The sequence below is a fragment of the Aotus nancymaae genome, unplaced genomic scaffold, assembly GCF_030222135.1.
Source record: "Aotus nancymaae isolate 86718 unplaced genomic scaffold, 86718_ANA_hifiasm-v0.15.2.pri h1tg000003l, whole genome shotgun sequence".
NCBI lineage: Eukaryota > Metazoa > Chordata > Mammalia > Primates > Aotidae > Aotus > Aotus nancymaae.
The window spans coordinates 24,891,146-24,911,058 of record NW_026988414.1 but is presented as its reverse complement, the minus strand read 5'-3'; the positions used below and the strand labels follow the sequence as shown (position 1 = coordinate 24,911,058).

The window sequence follows — 19,913 nt, the reverse complement described above, 5'->3', positions numbered from 1 at the left end:
TCATTTCAGGGTTCTGCCCTTTCTCTATGGGTACATGCGAATGTATTTTTGTCATCTGCCCTTCTTGAGCTTACATCCTATTTTGCCAATTTAACATGAAGATAAAGCCTCTACTTTTCTTAATTGAAGACTGAAGCGTTCTGTCTTTTGGCAGCACAGTGGTAACGCAGGGATAGCAGCAGTCAGCTTCTTTCATACACCACTGTGGTGTGTCCCAGGCTTGTTTCCTGGGATCATGTGAGAGAGACAGAAGGGCTTTTTCTGTGTAATCAGTAATCCAAGGAGCTATCTCAAAAAAAAAAAAAAAAACAGGTGACTTAAAACTAGGCTGCTCCTTAATTTTTTGAATTGATTATGTAGCAGTCTCCAGTCATAGGGTGAAGTCACCATCTACAGGGTAGCGAGCAGAGAGCAAGACCTTTTGCTTTACTTCCATTCCAGATAATGGCCCAAGGCTCCTCAATGACCACACGACTTTGCTTTTCTTTCTCTTCCTTTCTTTCTCTCTTTTTCTGTGAGCCACAACCCTATCCCAACTTTATGTCAGCTTAGATGGGATCGCAGTTTGAATTTTCTTTTAAGATGGGGAAGAAGTGAGTGAACTCTCTTCAGAGTGGGAGAACCCTTTGTTCACATTTCCCAAACAGTAGCAACCTTTGTCCAGATATGTTATCCTAAAATCACCTCCACCGCATGAATAATGACAATTGGGCTTGCTCTCCCTCTAGGGGTAGCCAGAGAGGCAGGGGAGGAAGCTTTGACAAGAAACACTGTTGAGTTTGGGAGAATGAAGGGAGAAAAAGAAAGCTGGGGGCAATGATGATGGATATTTATTTTGTTGGTGGGGCATGTGTGTGTGTGTGGTTCTCTTAGCAGGAGGCGGATGACCCTGCCCACTTGTTCCTGGATGGATTGGAAGCAGCCAAAGACGCCAGTGGCGCCCTGGTGGGCCGGGTGGATGGTGAACACTGCTTGCTTGATGGAATGTTGGAGGATGAAACCCGGCCGGGGGGATACCATTGCAGTCAATGTGACAGAGTCCTGATGTCCATGCAGGGGCTGCGTTCTCATGAGAGGAGCCACCTGGCCCTGGCCATGTTTACCCGCGAGGACAAGTACAGCTGCCAGTATTGCTCCTTTGTTTCTGCTTTCAGGCACAAGTAAGTGCTATTGAGGGGTCACTAGCGGTTACTGGGAGAGGATGTCATAGTGGAAGGCAGTAAGCTAAAGCAGAAGCTTGGATGAGTAAGAAAGCCCCACTCATGGTTCACACCTGCTACTGTGTTACCTGGAGCCTCAGTCACCACATCTGTAAAATGGGGCTGATTGATTGGATGGCATTAGATTTTGCAAATGGAGGCATTTTAAAAATGAGATTTGGAGGAATTCTATGATTTGCCCAAAGGAAAATGTAGCTATGGAGAGTAGATGAGTCTCCTGATTCATCTGTCAAACATTCAGCCAAAATCTAATCATTGCTTGAGGAAGTAAAGTCCATTTGGAAAACTGAGTAGCTAAAGAGGTAAAATTAGGACTATGAACCCATGTGACCAAAGAAACATTCCCTGCAATTTTTCAGAAGACCTTGAAAGGTAAGGAAGTTCATGGGTTCCAAAGATAGGCTTAACATAAAGGGAGATTGAGGAGAGGGGGCTTCCCATTACTCATCACAGCTTTGAAAGTGTAAGTTTGGAATAGGTGTGTAAGGCTTTTTGGGGCCATGGAAAGGGGTGGTTTTAAGAACTTTTTGTTGCCTTCCTCTTTCAGCTGTACAAAAGAAAGATAAATATTCAATAATGCATTTGGACGGTCTTGGATAAAGGTGACTAAGACTGACATGCTTTTTAAAAAAAAAAAAATTATTGAATAAATGATCGGACTGTTTGCTTCTTACAAAACATAAAGGGCCAAGTTAGTGGTTGTCAAACAGAAGAAGAAGGTGGTGTTTTCACAGGTTATGATGGCTTGTAAACACTTTATTATTATATGGAGCCTAGTATCTAATCTTTGTCATCAGATCCATACATTGGCATAAAACTTGTAGGGTTCTCTTCAATTCATGAAGTATTTATTGAATAGCATCTATCACATTGTCTGACACAGAGTGGAACTTCAGTAAATAATTGTGAATAATTGAATGTATCCTGTCTTAGGTACTATGCTTTTAAGAAACATAAAGACACAGGCCATGGTCTGTCACCTAAGGGAACATAGGGTCTAGGGTTGGTTTGTTAAATTAAAACAAACAAACAAAAAAACAAAAAAACACTGATTCAGCAAAATAAAGCTCATCTTTGAAAATACCAGTAAAATACTATGATGTTTTAAAGAGGAAATGTTGTATCAACTTTGAAAGAGTCAGGTAGGTTTTAGAGCTTAAGGGGCATTTGGGCCAAGTCTTAAAGTAGGAAAATAGGACTTGAATAATTCAGAAAGGACATAAATGTAGAGGAGCAACTGAGGGAGGAGACCATGAAGCTGACTGGGGACCTAGCTGAGGGTTCAGTTTGACTAATCCTTAAGTTACATATAAAGGAATAGTAAAAGATAAGGTCTAATACTTTAAAGGAGACCATATTTGGAGTTTTAAGTGCCAGGAAATTTTATTATCTAAATTACTGGCAAAAGGAAGAGTCAAATTAATAAATAATTATAATTGCTAACATTTATTGCATCTCACTGTATACCAGGCACTGTACTAAGTACCTTTAAGTATTACTTAATTTCATTCTGAAAACACTCCTATAAGGTATGGCTCATTATCATCATCTTATGAATAAGAAAAGTAAACACTAAACAGATTGTAATTTGCCCAAGGACACACAGCCTATAAGTAATGGCTATTATTTTATCCCAGGTAGTCTGACTCCATGGCTTGTGCTCTTGAGATGAAAAAAAAAAAATGATGGGTGCTGGAAGCAAAGAATTAAGAAGCAATAATAGTAGCTAGTTCAAGAAGTTAGGGAATGATTGAAGGGAAGGATTCGCTGACTTGGAAAAATTGACTTAATGCATGTATTTCACAAAGTGAAATACAAATGGCACCTAGGTTTCCAGTCTACTCAACTGGGGGAACGGTTAATGCCATTTATAGAAATAAGGAAATGAAGGAGAGAATTTGTTTTGTAGAAAATACTCTGATGGGTTTGTTTAGAACAGGTTGAGTTTAAGATAACTGAAGGACACCCAGAGGGAGCTGTCCAGTGGCAATTGAAAATGTTGCTTTGGAGCTCAGAAGATCATTATATGTTGAAATGGTAAGGAGTACCGTTCCCACATGAGGCATTTGGAATAGAATTTAGTTCTCTGGAGTACTGATACAAATTAGAACTTCTTCCCATACCTTGTTTGGTAGATTTATTATTTTTTTAGACTAATAATTATGAAGTAGTAGGGGTTCATTGTAATTAAATAACTCCCTTGTAAGTTGCCTCTGGAAGATGTACAGCAAACATGGCTGTGTGGATCAGAAGGTATGTGCAGCCTTTTGATCACGTGACTCCTTTAAACATACTTGCACTGTGCCTCCATATTAATATAGACCCTGGCAACAAGACAGCCCATTGCAAAAAGGTCAGCCACTTTGAAACCTCCCTTCCTCACTCTGGCGTTCACAATGAAAGTAGAATTAGAATTCCAAAAGAAAGTCAGCTCTTTTCAAATGCTAAATTTCTCTAATTCCCATTCTGTTATTTGAATAAGTTAGAAGACTAATTGATAGGCACTCTCACTGGCTTGGCAGGAAGCTTGAATTCACCCATATTGTACCTTCTCTTTTTAGATACACTCTTCCAGTTATCAGAGCTCTAAGAAGGGACAATAAAGATTCTTACCATGACCTGCTACCACTGCCGTATCTTTAAATCCCCCCCCCCCAAAAAATCTCTTGATCTCTTCCTTTAGCTTCTTATCCTCTTAGAATAGGTACAACTCTTGAAAATTAATTAATTAATTTGATAAATGCCATTATTGGAAAGTAGACAGAAGGACTTTGAACGACCTAGAAGTGGGATTCCTGGAAAAAGGTAATGAGCAAATGCTGTATGCAGTTTTTAATTTTGTCATTCTTCTTTTTGTTTCCCTTCTACATCAAGTTTGGATCGCCATATGCAAACCCACCACGGACACCATAAACCATTCCGATGCAAACTCTGCTCCTTCAAGTCCTCCTATAACAGCCGGCTGAAAACACATATACTCAAAGCCCATGCTGGTGAGTTGTGCATTGATAATGCACAAGTTCTTTAGCATTCTCTGAGTTTGAAACCTGATGGTCTTTATTGAGTGAAATATTGTCTTGCCTTACACTTGAGAATGTTATTCTTGGGATGGATGCATATTCAGTTTTGTTTTCACCTAGTAAAGAAAAATAAAGAAAAAAGTAAAAGTTAAACAAAATCACCTAAGTCCAAAATAATACAAAGCCTATGTCACCCAAGTCGTGGTTTGTCTGTTTGTGCCACTAACAGGTTAGAATTAGACTGTTCGTGATTTTTACAGAAATTTCTAAATTGCCTCAACTTTCTGATGCAATTGCCAAGAATTGTTATATCTACTAAAAAGACTTCCCAACTAAAATAAAGTTATCATCTTAAGAAGTTACAAAGGACAAAGGGAACTCAAGATGTGTGAGATTTTTCAAGAGATACCCTTAGATACATTTCCGTACATAAGATAGAAACTGACTTTGGGTCGTGAGTGTCCAGGAGCTGTACTGGTCTCTATGATTTTGTAGTTTCATCTCATTATTCATTAGAAAAAATTTGGAAATGAAAGAAGAACTACGGTCCGTCATCTATAATGTTACATGAAGACCACTGTTGTTGACATCCAATGCATCATGAACATTCCTTATCCACCAGGCTCTGCACTAGGCATGTTATGTGCATCTTCTTTAGTCCTACAATACTCCTAAAGGGGAAGCATTGTGTAACCCTTGGCAACACTTTGAACAGTGTTGTAAGAACCACTCAGAACCTAGGTCCTTCACTATTGCCAGCTCCTCATACTCTGTGTAAACAGGACCATGTCTCTTCACTATCTTCTGAGTCTTGGATTTTGTCGAACTGACTTAATGCAGTAACATTACCCAGGGCTCCCAGCTGCCCCAGGCTCCACTAGGAGTCAGGGATGGGACAGGGAAGTTAGCTATAGGGACTTTTTCTCTATCTTTTCATATTTTTCTGTCTCTGAGAAATTTCTACTAAAGTCCATGGTATGAGTGGCTTCAGGGTTCAAATCTCTCTTTCTAACTTGTGTATATTGTAAATTATCCAGCTGGGACACTATCCTGGTGAGTTTTGCCCATAGGCCTTAGCCTTGTCAAACGCACTTTTACTAGCAAGAGCTGGGAGATGATTTGGCCTGTGGGAAAGACTTTAAGAGAGCATCAGAGACAGCACACTGATGCCAACGTATTAAGCTAAAGTGTTTGCTTTTGGAGCTGACCCAGCAAACTGGCCTCCCTATGCTCACTGGCTGGCAAGAAGAGAGCATCCAGTAAGAGAGATTGGGAGCAATGTAATCCAGCTCTTGACATACCTTGGAACCTTGGCCTCCATGACATGGCTTTGAGCCACTAAGTGCAGCGTGGCTTGGAAAAAAAGCCAGTACATTTTGTGAAAGACTCTTGACTCATCTTGTCTGTTCTAGATGGATTATTTTATTTCAAAGGCGGAAAGGTAACATATGCTAACTCAAACATCAGGATTTGAATTCTCTCTCAGGTCGTGCAACTCACAGCCACCAGCAAGGTTCACGCCACCAGCAAGGTTCACACAACCAAGCTTCCATTTTTTTAAAAAAATGAAAAATTAGAATAAAGAGAGCAGTAGTATTCTATACAATGTTGTGTATATATTGGTAAACAGCATGCTCAGCGTTGTCATCTCACTCCTAAAGATATAACTGACTGGTGTTCCTGGTTGGGTCCTCTGACTTTTTTGAACTTCTGCCCTGCCTTGTGCTTTGTGATGTTGGGGAATTCAAGTTTTTCTGTGGTTTTCTTCAAGACTTCTTTGGAAATGCAAGCTCTGAGGGTCATGAGTGGTGAGAGGAACACTTAATTACAAAACTTGGATGCTATGGTCACTTCACATGTGAACCCATTTAGTAATTTTCATGTTGGCAGAAAAGTAATAATCTTGGTTAAAAGCAGGACAAAGAATTATCTTCCAATATCTGTTTTTCTTATGTTTAATCCTCAGACCACAGCTCTGTTCATTTTCACTGTCCACAAAATGTTATGATTCTGTTTTCTCTTCTTTCTTCTCTGATTTTTAAATATCACCTTAAAAATTGATTTTAAAAATACATGTTCATTAGAGAAAATTTGGAAATGAAAGAAGAAATAGCCATTCATAATCTTGTTATCTAAACTTTGTGATTCTGTTTTCTCTTCTTCTCTGATTTTTAAATGTCACCTTAAAAATTAATTTTAAAAATGCATATTCATTAGAGAAAATTTGGAAATAAAAGAAATTCTGTCATTCATAATCTTGTTATCTAAACACCACTCTTGTTAACATTTCATATATTTCCTTTCAGTCATTTTCTCTGTAATTATTTTTAACAGTTGTAATTCTAATATAATTGAATATGTATATTTAGCCTATTTGCTTTTATTTTTTATGTTATTATAAACTCCAAGAATTTATTTTAATTGAATAAAATAAATTATCAATAGGATATGCCCAGATTTACTTGTTTCTTATGGTTATAAGTTTAGGTTATTTAATAAATTTTTCAAGCATAAATGATGTATATTTCTAAGTAAAGATTTATATTTATTAAAGGATATCTTTTTATTACCCTTGGAAGTGGAATTACTGGGTTGGAAAACATGAGCATTTCTTATTTCTTTTTTCTTTTTTTTTTTTTTGAGATGGAGTTTGACTCTTGTTGCCCAGGCTGGATTGCAAGTGGTGTGGTCTCAGCTGACCGCAACCTTGGCCTCCCGGGTTCAAGTGATTGTCTTGCCTCAGCCTCCCGAGTAGCTGGGATTACAGGCATGTGCCACCACGCTCAGCTAATTTTATATTTTTAGTAGAGACAAGGTTTCTCCATGTTGGTCAGGCTGGTCTCGAACTCCAGAGCTCAGGTGATCCGCCCACCTTGGCCTTCTAAAGTGCTGCTGGGATTACAGGCGTGCGCCACCGCAACCAGAAGAAACAGAGCATTTCTAAGTATATTGTTCTTAAAAGCAAAATGGCTTTCTGAATTGATCTTACCAGTGTATGTATGTCCAACAATTTAAGCATGCCCGCTTCACACTCTTAGTTCTTAAAATGTAATTAATTTAAAAGGTAACATATGGTGAAGGTAAATCACACTCTAACTTAATTTGTTCATGGTGATCTGTGTTATATTTCAGTGGCATAAAATTAATTTAAAAAATAGTGCTTATTATTACTGAGAGGCACTCTTATTGAAGAATATTGGAGATACACACACACACACACACACACACACACACACACACACACACACAGTACCCCCTAAACCTCCATGTTTACAGATAACAGCTCTCTTCCTTAGGGAAATGAATTATGACTTATTTTTACCCATTTCTGTGCTATTGGCCAGCTAGGGTAATGGAGGTCTATGCTGAGGTTTGTGAACTGGTCCAAAAATGTATATATGTGGGATAAGAACATGTATAGTTAGCAAGGAAGTATAGAATAGAATAGCACAACAGAGCTTGCACTGAATGACTTTGTGCTTAAAAAGCCATTAATAGATCTTTGGAATAAGAATTAAGTATATTATTTTCTGTAACTAACAAAAAGGCAATCTTGAATGAAACCTGACATGGTCATTTCTAGTGTAGAGAGGGAGGAAGAGGGATTGGAAATTTTTCTGAAGGAGGTTTCAAAGGCAGTTGGGTTTCACCTCCTATTGGGGAATCAGTTTATAGCTTCATGCCTGTAAGTAGAGCCCAAAATGAAAAAGGGCCAGTTCACTAAATTCTGGAGTTCATGGAAGAGTTTCAACTCCAAAGGAGCATTGTGGTTGTGGGAATGGGCAGGTCGTTGGTTAAAGAGGGTTTGTTCATAGAACATGAAGCTTGAGAAGTGCTTCTTGAGAATGATTAACTGTGTTATCTTGTTTCCACCCTGACCTTAAACCCTTCTCCCCCCTTTTTCCTGTTCTATTTCTTGTCTCCATCCTCTTCCAGGTGAGCATGCCTACAAGTGTTCTTGGTGCTCATTCTCCACCATGACAATCAGCCAGCTGAAGGAACACTCCCTCAAAGTCCACGGAAAAGCCCTGACCCTCCCCAGGCCACGGATCGTCAGTCTCCTCTCCTCACACGCCCACCACTCCTCCCAAAAGCCTACCCCGGCCGAAGAAGTGGAAGACTCCAATGGTAAAAAGGGGCTTCCAAGCTGGAATTAACCACTCAGGGTTGAGGTGGGCTGGGATTCATTGCCAATCATTCTTTTTAGAGGAAAATCTTATGTGAAAATATGATGGTTCAAGTGAGGGAAGAAATGTGAAAAGGTTGAAAGGGTGTAGAAATTGGAGTGGGAAGGGGAAATGAACTTGTTGAGCATCTGTGTGACGCCATGATGAAAATGGCCATCAGTGCTCGTCGGAGCGTTGCTGGTGGAAAGAGCCTGTCGAGTTGGATCGTTCCACTGTGGTTTCAAGCAAGAAAGCGAATGGAGTACCAGGCCGATTTCTTTGTTCGTTTTTACTTATATCCTGTCCTGTTCTAAAAAAGATGTGCTGTGAAGCATTTGGGGTGACACATATGTACATTAATGACAGAATTCAGAGTAGAAATGCAAAGGGTGAATGAGTGGGGAAATATGTCTGACTGAGCTACGTGATACCTTAGGGGTGACATAGAGATTTCTTACAGCTAAAGGATGCTAAGGAGGCATGAGTTGGGAGGAGAGTTTTACTGTTTAGTTTTAGAGTTTGAGAAGAAATATAGGAAGCCATGGAGAGGGTCTCCTCGCTAGCAATGTGGCCAAAGCCATAAGGGAGAGAAAGTGAGACTCCACACCTTGGGGTCTGCAGATATGGCATAGTAAGCAAAGGGATAGTTTATTGTTTTTATAAGACCCAGAAGCAGACATGTTTTGATTTCTCAGCTCACCTCAGTTGATTGCAGAATCAGCTACTTAGGAGAGAAGTGGAGGAAGTCTGCAGGTTCTTCGAGGTAGAGCTGCTCTCTTCCAGCCCCTTCTAATTCTTGAATCCCTTCTGCGATAGCCAGTTGGCCACCATCAGCTTAAGTACTTCCCAGGTCAAGGAATGACTGTCTCCCAAGGTCTACTGTTAATTCTTGGGAGGAGCTTAGTGGACTGGAAAGAAAGCAGAACAAAAGCCTGGATTTGAATCTCACTTCTCTCAATGGTGGACATGTTTCCCTGGGCAAGCTTCTTGTACCCATCTTAAAACTGGATAGTGATATCTACCTCAACCAATTATCTTCAGAGATTAATGAGAAAAGGTACACACTTGTAAAATACCTTGTACAGCATCTGAGAGACACATAGTAGGTATTTAATAAATGGTCATTTTGTTTTTGTACTTTTTATCCTTTGTTGGCAATTGTGGACTTTGGGATCATTTATAACAAGTAGGAATTTTGGTGATTTTTAATGCGTGTGTTTAAAACAATACACTCTTCAGATAACCTGATGATCTGACAACCCAGCTTGTCAACATGGTCTAATTCTCAGATTATCAAAACAATAAATGAGTAATCTTTATTCATGAGGTCTGTGAGCAGACACCTGTAGGAGGAAATGAAATGGTAAGTCCTAAGATGAAAAGCTGCTTTTTAAAAAATTTTTGAAACTTGATGGACTTTCCTTTGCAAATCATTTATAGTGTTCAACACCATAGCTTCTTACTGGTATGCCTGCCTTAAAGGACTTCTGTTTAACAAAGAAGGCTTGTTATGATGGCCACAACTTGTAATGAACTGACTACACAATCTCCTTAGCTACTGTGTAGTAGTTTAAAATGTGGAAGGAAGCCTATGGTGTTTGTTTTTTCTTCTGGGAAAATTTAGAGTCATGCATCTAGGGCTGGGTGAGAGTACCTGTGGAAGGGTAAAGAAAATGTCCCCTTTCCACCTGGGATATTCTATTCACCAGGAAAGGTTGATAGATTGCATCCAAAAGGGCAAAATCTAATTTGACCCAAATTGTAAGATCTTTATTAATGTGATTTTTAATTAATTGTTTTCATCTGACATGGAAGCTACATTCTTGGAGCTGCTTGGATGAAATGGATTCATCTCAGTGCCATTGCTAGCAAAGGCTTTTGCTGGGACATTTTTCTCAAAGTCATACCTTCTTTTCCCTTTGTCTTTCTCCCTTTAAGGGTGAGTCTCAGAGGTCAAGGGATTCCTTTAAACCCACCCACTGCGTGGATCATCATCCTCTGCATAGACTAAGAAGAGTTGATTTCAATTAATTCTTGAGCCTGTACTCTCTGCCAAGGGCTGTAGTATACACGGAAGAATCAGAAATGAGTATAGTATTTTTCTGGCCTGCCAACAACTTAAAATCAACTGTTCAGATGATGTTATTAATGCTTACATTTGAGCTAATCACCACCCTAAGCCTCAGGCCTAACCTATTTGTGGAGTGATTTTAGATTCTTTGATGATGGACTGTGGGGAGTAGTGGGTGTCACAGAAATATGACAAAGTGATATTGAGTAGTCTTCTGTATAACACAGCCTGTTTTTGTTTGGCCACAGAGAAATAATCTGCAATATATAAAACTGATTCTTATTTTTCTTCTTAAGAAACAACATAGTAACTGAAAGCTCTGGGTGGTAACTATTTAGTGAGGCCTACACAGAAGTGATTGGTCCTGTACTGTTTTTAATGTATATAAATAACCTATATCAATGGATCAGCAGTGATTAGTTTAATTTGATGACACAAAAGCCGATTCGAAGGTGGGATAAAAAGAAGGCAATTCACATGAATGAATAATTCTGTGGAAAGAATAGTTAATAGTTTGTTCATTCAGTAGGTATTTTCTTGAATCCTTACTATACATTTTGTATAGTTTTCCATGGCCAAGAATGGCTGAGCAGCCCCAGACTAGGAGACTATTTGCTAAGGAGCCGGATGGTAGATTCCTAGAAACAGCTAAGTCTACAGGATGGAAAAGCAGCTGTGGGGCTAGATAGTAGCCTGTAAATTATTCCTTGAATGGTGTTTGAAACACACATGTGAAATCCAATTGCACATTTTAATAGAGAGAAGCTGTGGGGCTATTGGCTCTCAGTTAAGGTTTCCCACACTGCAGATGCCAGGACAATGTGAACACACCAACCAAAAATGTGTTGCAGGCCTGGGGGGAGTCAAGATCCATAAAACCAGGGAAATCACCATTGTATCTTTGGCTTTCTGATTCCCTAGTGAGGATGTGAATAAAACAAGTTGACATGCTCACTGCTTTTTGCAGTGGTCAAATTCTTGCCGTCTTGAGAGTGAGCCAGTCTTCTCTGGCAGAGGGAAACAGCCTGAACAAGAGATATTCTTTCTAAGCTGTTTTCCCTCCCAACCCAGAGGGAAGCACTTTAAGGGAGGAAAGGAGAGAAAGCAAAAATGAGAAGGTAGAGGGGAGATTTCACTCTAGCTGCTTGGCCACATACCTGTTCTTTGCTTCAACCATGCTCTTGGGCTCTGAGCTGTCAGTCTTGACATGTTTCACCAGCACACAAATCCTCTATATATTCATGATGATCAGTTGTTGGAAAGAAAAGCAACGGCTGTATGGTATTGGTTTTGTGTATAAGATAATGGGAAATGACACGTAATTACTATTCTAAACAATGCATTAAGGGGAGACAATAAGGTTGTCAACAAAGGGAAATGCTCTGCTGTGTTTGTGTTTACTGTGTTCCTTCTGCCATATACAACACAGGACTGGCTTTTATCAGGCGGTTTCCAAGTCTCTGCTTTCAGTACAGAAAAATACACATACACATACAGCTATAAAATAACAAAGAAACTAGGACAGCATAGTTTAGCTATGAGATTTCTTTTAGGTCTGAGAACCTACACAGTACATGGGCAATGGCTATGTAACTTAACATTCAACTATATGTTTTATAAGAAAGCAAGCCAGTGGTGACATTCCATCTTTTTCCTCCCTCTAGTTTCTCCTGGACTAATAAGTTATTTTGTTTTTTCTGTCTGTGCACTTATGCCATGGAATTGCCTGCTTTAGAAAATAGCTACTATGATGCGTTTAGGACTAAAACAAAAATCAGACCAGGTGCAAAATGAATAAGGTGAATGATGGCAACATAGTGTTTTTTTGTTTTTTTGGCCCATGCCTTAGTTAGCCACCCAGAGAAAACACAAAGCACACTTGGTTGTGATACCCCTCCATTTATAATACAAAACTTGATAGAGTCCACCCAAAAGAGAAGTCTGTGATATCATGATTTAATAGGAAAATGTTGCAAGGAGCTTTGCAATTTCCTTCTGCACTGATTTTTATATATATATATATATATATATATATCTCAATCGGGTTTTCTGTTCTAAACTCTAGAATAATATTTGACAAACTTTTTATCAAGACATTTCTTATCAAGGAACCACATGTACTTATTGTCTATATCAAAGTCCTCAGCATCGCATCCAAAGTTCACCATTTAGTCATGCTTTCTCCACTGCGCAGTGGCTTCACTAGCAGATACTGACATTCCTACTATCTCTCTACTTACTACCCTAAGCATCTGTTGTCTTCCTTTGTCCTTCTCACTTTCAGTAAGCTCTGCTGGGAAGTTAGAGGGATTTCTTCCCTGTCTGCTTCTCTCTACAAGTCCATGACTTTCACTTCCTTTAAGGGTTGATTTTTATTGGCCCCAACCTGTACTCTGATTACTCTTCTATCACTCATCTTCCTGGTGCTCTATTTATACTTGTAGATATGCTATTTTTTTCTGTCCCCTAATTTTCCAATATGGACAGTTAGGTAGGCATTTATTAAATACTTATTCTTTTGATGGACCAATGGTGTCTTGGAGGCATCACAGTTTTCAGTTCTGTTTATTGTACTGTGTCCTCAAACACATCTTAACTCCGCTAACCAAATTACACAGGATGAGTTTATTTCACTTCCACTTGAGAGGCAGGTCAAAAGACAAACAATCTGAAGATGAAACCTTAGGGAATGCTCTAACATAAACTCTCTGACACAGTTATTCTGCCAAAATGAAAAGATCTTCCTTGACAAAGAGCATTTTACATGCTGTCATGGTTCCCTGCATGATGAGACCTTCTGTATAGGGTGGGAAGCTCAAGGTTGAGACAGGGTATAAGCCCTTCAGTCCCTCAGAAGGCTACAGAAAGTATGATGGAGCTGGAGAGATAAACATTTCTAGTATGGTCACCTGTTAGCAGAGTTGCTTCTTGGAGCAAGTGCACACAATCATTGATCTTAGAGTAGGCTAATTTGTTCTCTGTGTCTCTGTCAATATACAGTGTTGGGTTGCAGTTAAATTCAGATTGAAAGACGATATAGCAATAAACTGAACCACCAAACTTAGCAATGAGTAGAACTTTCTATTCTACCTGAAAACTTTTCCCATCAGACTTTTAAAACAATATATTGGTAGAAGAGACTCATTTTGTGAGACTCAGTTTTTCTAAATATTAGAGGTTGGCAAACTTTTTCCTTTAAAAATAATTCAAATTGACACATAATAATTATACATATTTGTGGCATACAGTGTGATAATTTAATATATGCATACGATGTGCAATGATTAAATTAGGGTCATTAGCATTTCCATGACCTCAAACATTTATCATTTCTTTGTGTTGGGAACACTCAAAATCTGCTCTTTTAGCTGTTAGTATACAATCAGTTGTTGTTTATTCTAGTCATCTTATGATGCTGTAAAACTCTAGAACTTGCTTCTCCTATCCAGCTGTAATTTTGTATCTATTAACCACCCTAAAGCCCTTCCCAGTCTCTGGTAACCACTATTTTACTTGCTACTTCTAGGAAGCAACTTTTCTGGCTTCCACATATGAAGTAAGAATGTACAGTATTTGTCTTTCTGTGCCGGCTTATTGTCAATTTTTTTCTATAAAAAGGGTTAGACAGAAAATATTTTGAGCACAATAGGTCATATAGTCTATGTCACAACTACTTAACTCTGCCGTTCTAACATGAAAGTAGACATAGACAATATGTGAACAAACGACATGGCTGTGTTCCAATAAAACTTTATGTACAAAAACAAAGGGAAGGCCCATGAATCATACTTCACTAACTCATGCCATACATGCGATGATTGGGGGTATAATTACAGCAAGACTCATGAGATTAATCCAGTCTTTAATAAATGGCATTCTAAGCCTTTATATTTAACATATGGAATATTCCTAGATGTCACTTAAAATGTAACTTGACCTAAATATATTATTTAATTCATATTTGAAATGTAAGGTATTAAATAGAACTTTAAAAATGTTAGTGCATGAATTACATTTAAGCTTAAAAGGAAAATCTTCTCTAAGAATTATGTTGAGTCTAGCTCCGAACTATCAGCTCATTTAACCCTGGCTGCAGCAATGCTTGACACCTAGAAATTAAAATCTGAGATGCTTTATTTTTGAAGAGAAGCTTTTCAGATCTCTAAATAGGTCAGACATAAAATTCAACCTTTAAGAGGATCCAGTTATTAACTAGCTAGGGCATCAGTTCTTCCACACAGGTTCCAATTGCAATCAGATTGAAAGAAAAAAACGAGGTGGTTTCTTTAAAAATGATAATCCTGAAATAGAGACTCCCAAGTGAATAATTAATTGTAAAGTACAAAAATTTACATTGTTTATAGCACATGTGATGTAAGGCATAATTTTAATGGCTTGACTATAATTTTTAACAGGTTCTGCTGGTCTCAAAATTATCCGACCAGATACTACTAACTAACCTTCTCTTTTTGAGATCAGAATTTCTACATCAAAATGTGGCCTAAAGTTTATTTTAATACTTAACTATATTTCTACTATAAAGACTTAGAGGACTGCAACTTCAGTGGAGCGAAGTGGCATTGAAGATACTGAATCTTCTATTATTACCTGGAAATCTATAAGGATTAAACTGTTAAGACTCTACATTAGTGGCAAAGAGCAACACCCGAAAATTGTCACCACTCTGAACTCAAAGGTCATGTGATAGAGACTTCCCAAGAAACCAACCTGCCTGGGATTTCTGTGACTTTTTGAATTAGCCATAGTTTTGTGGCTAATATCATCCTTTGTGCCAAGGATGAAAACATTTTAAGTGTAGGCTTTCCATGTCCTGGGAACTTAGTCAACTAACCCATCTCCCTCTTCCCATGCCAACAAAAACATTGTTCATCAGAAGTATAACCATATACTACTATACTTATTTAGAGCTAGTTCCCAGTAACACTGGAGTTTGCTTCATAATTCCACATCTGACTTTGACATCTCTGGGTGAACTGCTTGGAGATTACCTCAAGTCTTCCAGTCCTCATTTGTGGAAAGTATCTAAAAGAGAAGAAATCTACTTTATTCTTTGGCAGAAAAATACAGTCAGTCATTAGCTGAATCATCTAAAACAACTAATTTCAGATATTTTTTAAAAGAAAGAGATTTTCCTTGTCTTTCTCATTGCCCACCTCAAATTTTCTGTCCCTGGAGCTGAAGCTAGTATTTTAGCCCAATTGTACTTGAGATAAAAATCCCTCAAACTGTCTTGAGACTTCTTATGACTCCTAGGGCTCTCTTCTCCTTCTGTTCTGTGTGAGAGGATTTTACACAGGCAGAAGGAAGGGTATTAGGTTTGGGAGAAGTCACAAGAGTAAGCCATGATTCAGAGGTAGAAATCCTGCGTTAGCCTTGCTAGAGCCGAGAGTATGTACTCAGAAAAGATGGGTATGTAAAAAAGAATTTTTTTTTAAAGTGTGAAGAGTCCAGATCCAGGTCTTGTGGCTCATGCCTATATAATCTCAGCACTTTGGGAGGCTGAGACAGGAGGATCTCTTGAGGCCAGGAGTTCAATACCAGCCTGGGCAATATAGCAAGACCCCATCTCTACAAAAACATAAAAATAAAAATAAATTAGTATGGGTGTGAGAAGATGCCAGAAATAACTTTGTAGCTATAATTATTTTTTGAAGAAATAAATTATATACATTTTGGTTGTATGTCCCAGGAAAACATATCCAAATGATGTACATGTGTTTTTGTTAACATGTTTTATTAACGGTAAATAACAACCAACAGAAAAATCCCAGTGGTGGTGATTAAACAAAAATGGTGACATAACCAGTGGCCAAAGTGACATGAGAGGCAAGTGTGCAGGTGGGAGAATCCGCTTGCTCACTGCTGGATTCGGTTCCTTTCTTTTTATGCCTGGGAAAGGCTATGTCCCTATCACTGGGGCTCTCCCACTTTGCAAGCAGTTTCCAAGTTGTCAAGTTCAACCCAGAGGAAGTGTTTGGCCGAGAATGTAGGGCCCAGCTAAAGTTTCATTTCCCAGCATACTGCTTGTGGAGAAGTCATTCCAGGGCTCGGTTCTTCAGCTTCCATGGGGACACAAAACATTCTTAGATGACTCGCACAAGTCACTCCCCTTATGTCATCTTTTATTTTGATGCCCTGTGAGTCCTCCACCAGAGCTGCTGTGATGGCCACATGGAGAGATGCAGGACCTTCTAAACTCTTAATCTGTGTGTTGATTTTTAGCACTGCTAGTTATTTTTTTCCCCTTGGTCAGTTTGAAAGTCATCTGTTCTGGTTTACATAAGGGTTCTGCATGTCTCTTTGTTCAATTCCCAAGTCATGAAAAATAATAAATATTTTTAAGAATTCTACCAATTGCCATAAATTTGTCATCTAATATGTCTAATGAATTGGAGGTATAATTGATTAATCTCATTTGATAGAGAAGGAAGCCAGGGCCACGAGAAGTGAAATGGTGAGTCAAACGTCACAAAGCATGTACATGGTGGAGCTGAGTTTCATTCACAGGTTTGTCTTGATTCCAAAGCCTGTGCCCTTGAACTTTGTGCTTCAGTAAAGTCTAATAGGAAAAACACATACCCAAGAAATGATCCAGAGTGGTGAAGCCTTGGCTGCTTATATGTCTGTGGGCTCTGGAATCTTCTAAAGGAAATGAAAGACAAGTGTTTATTACTTACTAATATTTGGAGCTTAAATTAACAGATGTACAGATAATATTAAAAGTCCTGAACAGAATAAAGTGAGAAATTGTGTGTCTGGATTTGAAAGGCTGTAGCTGTGGATATGAGAAGGAATTGAGTTATGTAGGGCTTCATGGAAGAGGTGAGACTCACCTGGGCCTTGAAGGGTAAGTGGATGTGTGCAGGTGGGTGGAAGGAGGCCAGAAGGGAGGAGTATCAGACATGAGCAGACATACAGGAGAAAGGATCCTGGGACTGCAAAGAACCAGTGTGGCTGCACCAAAGGATGTGTGGCAAAGTTAGTGGGAGGGTAATTGGTGAGGTAAGGAGAGGTAGAGCCAGACGACAGGGGTGCTTAATACTGGGAAGAGGACTCCAGATTTGTTAAGAAACAGACTGAATGGGGAAGACTGGCAGCAAGGTTCCTTCCTCTCTGGAAGTTCCAGGGTACATTTGATATGTAGGTGCATTCAGCTAGCATCAATAGGTCTCCAAGAAGGAATGTGCAATGAAATTAGTTATGGGTAGTAGTCATCTTCTTTTAAGATGGCTGCATAGAATTTTTACCTTATGATTACAAAACTAATGGCAATACATAACAAAATCTAAGGGTCACCCATCATGGCAGCCTCTCCCTACCTGGAATAATCTATATTAACAGTTTGTTGAAATCATCTAGATATTTGTTCCATGAATATACAAACATCAGATGTCATTTAGTTTTTTGCTATTTTTTTTACAAAACTGGAACCGTACTACACAAGCTATTTTTCTTTCATATGTTTTTGCTCTCACTTGATAGGTTCTGTCTCCATATGACTTATAAGGGTTTATATCTCAAAACAAAAATAATTCCTTTTCAAATAATAACTATTGATTACTTAAAGGTTTCAAATACATTTTTATATATAATAAATTATATATACATATATATTATAGTTAAGGTGGGATTCTCAGAATTACAGGACTTTGAGATTTTGCCAATCAAAAATTTATTAATTTTATTTGAACTCTCACTCACCTCCTCAAAAATTACTTAAGTAGAGTCTCTTTCCCCACTACTTACTTGAGACTTAATACATTTACAGTATTGGTAAACGATTCTTAAAAGACAAAAATCAAGATTACAGACTATCTAGACTGTTCAGAGTAATGAGCTAGAAATAAGATTTTGTGTAAGCTGGTTATTCTAGTTAGTAAAAAAAAAAAAAGATTTTGTGAAGGGATAAATACAAAGTATGTTGTGTAGCTTCTGACCTTTGCATTTATTTCCATTCCTGGACTTGCCAAATATTCTCATAATTATTAGCTACCTTACCTCTCTCTCCAGCTTGTGTGCTCTCCAAAGTCAGGGACCATTTCTTACTCATTTCTAGAGCCCTAGCACTGGGTAGGCCATTCAGTAAATATTTCTTAAATTGTTTTGAATTAGGACAGCAAAAGCAATCATGCACAAGGAAAGCCAGGAGAACAATTTATGTGTGAAAAATCCTGAGAATCTGGAAAAAGCCAGTGCAGTCTGGCTGTGTGTATAGCAAAATGTGCCGTCCCATGTTGCAGCACTTTTCACTGATCTTTCCCCGCTCCTTGAGTTAACTAATGTCTCCCTTCCTGCCACCCCAAATGGCAACACCATAACCCTTTCAAGTTTCTGCAAGTGAAGCAACAAATTCCCTTTTTTCCAAGCAGCCAAGAAGACAAGTGGCTACCTTCCTTGCCTTGTGCCACCTCTTGAGAGTACTTCTTCTTCCTTTGTGTAATGATCCCTTTTCAAATGCCTGCTTCGTGCTTATTTTCTTCCTCTCTTTTGGAGTATTCTTTTGTCTTCCTCCATGAACTCAGTGTCCAGCTCACAGCCTTTCTTTCTACTCCAAATGTAACCTTCATGTTCTAGAATTAAGAGTAGACTAGATTCAATGATAATAACTCAACAGATACTTCGGTCACCTCAGCCAGGGAGATTTACCTCATTTCTGACTGTCCTCAACCTGCCCACCTGTGACCAAAATCGCCATAACAGCTCCGTCTCCAGCACGTCAGATTTGCCCTTACTCTGACCACTGCATGTAGTCTCCTTCCCCATCCAACCTAGACCTGACCTGAGGGTTAGCCGTTCTCCAGCATCCTGGTTTCTCTCACCCGCTCGTCCTCCGGTTTCTAACCTGCCAGACTCCAACCCTGAATAACCTTCCCTCTTGCTCTTCCTCTGCTGTTAGCCACTATTTCTGATTCTAACCTCCATCTTTTTCTATCTGTTTTCCAGGAGATGTTTGTTAGTCACAAATCCAATTTACTTTTCAAAATAAAATTGGAGCTGATTCAGACTTATCCCTGTGTAATGTCAGTTTACACTTAAGTATTTCAATATATTATTCTTAAGTGAAAAAGACAGGAATAGAGCCACAACCAAGGTGCTAGAAGTTGGGAATAGCTGCAGTCTATCTTACTTGTCCCAAACTAAATGGAATGAGCGGCTGTATAGTTAGTAGCTGTGGCAATCACAAATTATTGTACTTGTGAGTTGTGATTTTATTGTTACTCTGATTTTATAGTATTTTAAAATTTTGCCCATGGGTAAGTTTTTAATTAGGAATAGAGAGAGGAAAGATGAGGAAATTCACATCTACCTTGCATGCAAGCAAGAATAATGCCATCAACATGTCTGTAAGAAGAAACATAATAATTGTGATAACTAAACCACAGGCAGACAGTGAAGTGTAAGTGCAATTCCCTGA

The 19,913-nt window shown here is 38.7% G+C and overlaps 1 protein-coding gene across 8 annotated transcripts in view; it reads left to right on the top strand.

Annotated features, from left to right (window-relative positions):
• ZNF462 (zinc finger protein 462) overlaps positions 1-19,913 on the top strand; it is a 153,177-nt gene that overhangs the window by 69,355 nt on the left and 63,909 nt on the right. For 5 of the 8 annotated variants that reach the window (XM_064379236.1, XM_064379262.1, XM_064379246.1 and 2 more), the window contains exons 5-7: positions 874-1,160; positions 4,095-4,213; positions 8,177-8,368. In XM_064379236.1, the coding sequence (XP_064235306.1) occupies positions 874-1,160; positions 4,095-4,213; positions 8,177-8,368 (598 nt within the window). The remainder of the gene's footprint in view (positions 1-873; positions 1,161-4,094; positions 4,214-8,176; positions 8,369-19,913) is intronic. The other 3 variants (XM_064379270.1, XM_064379273.1, XM_064379265.1) reach the window with 2 other exon arrangements.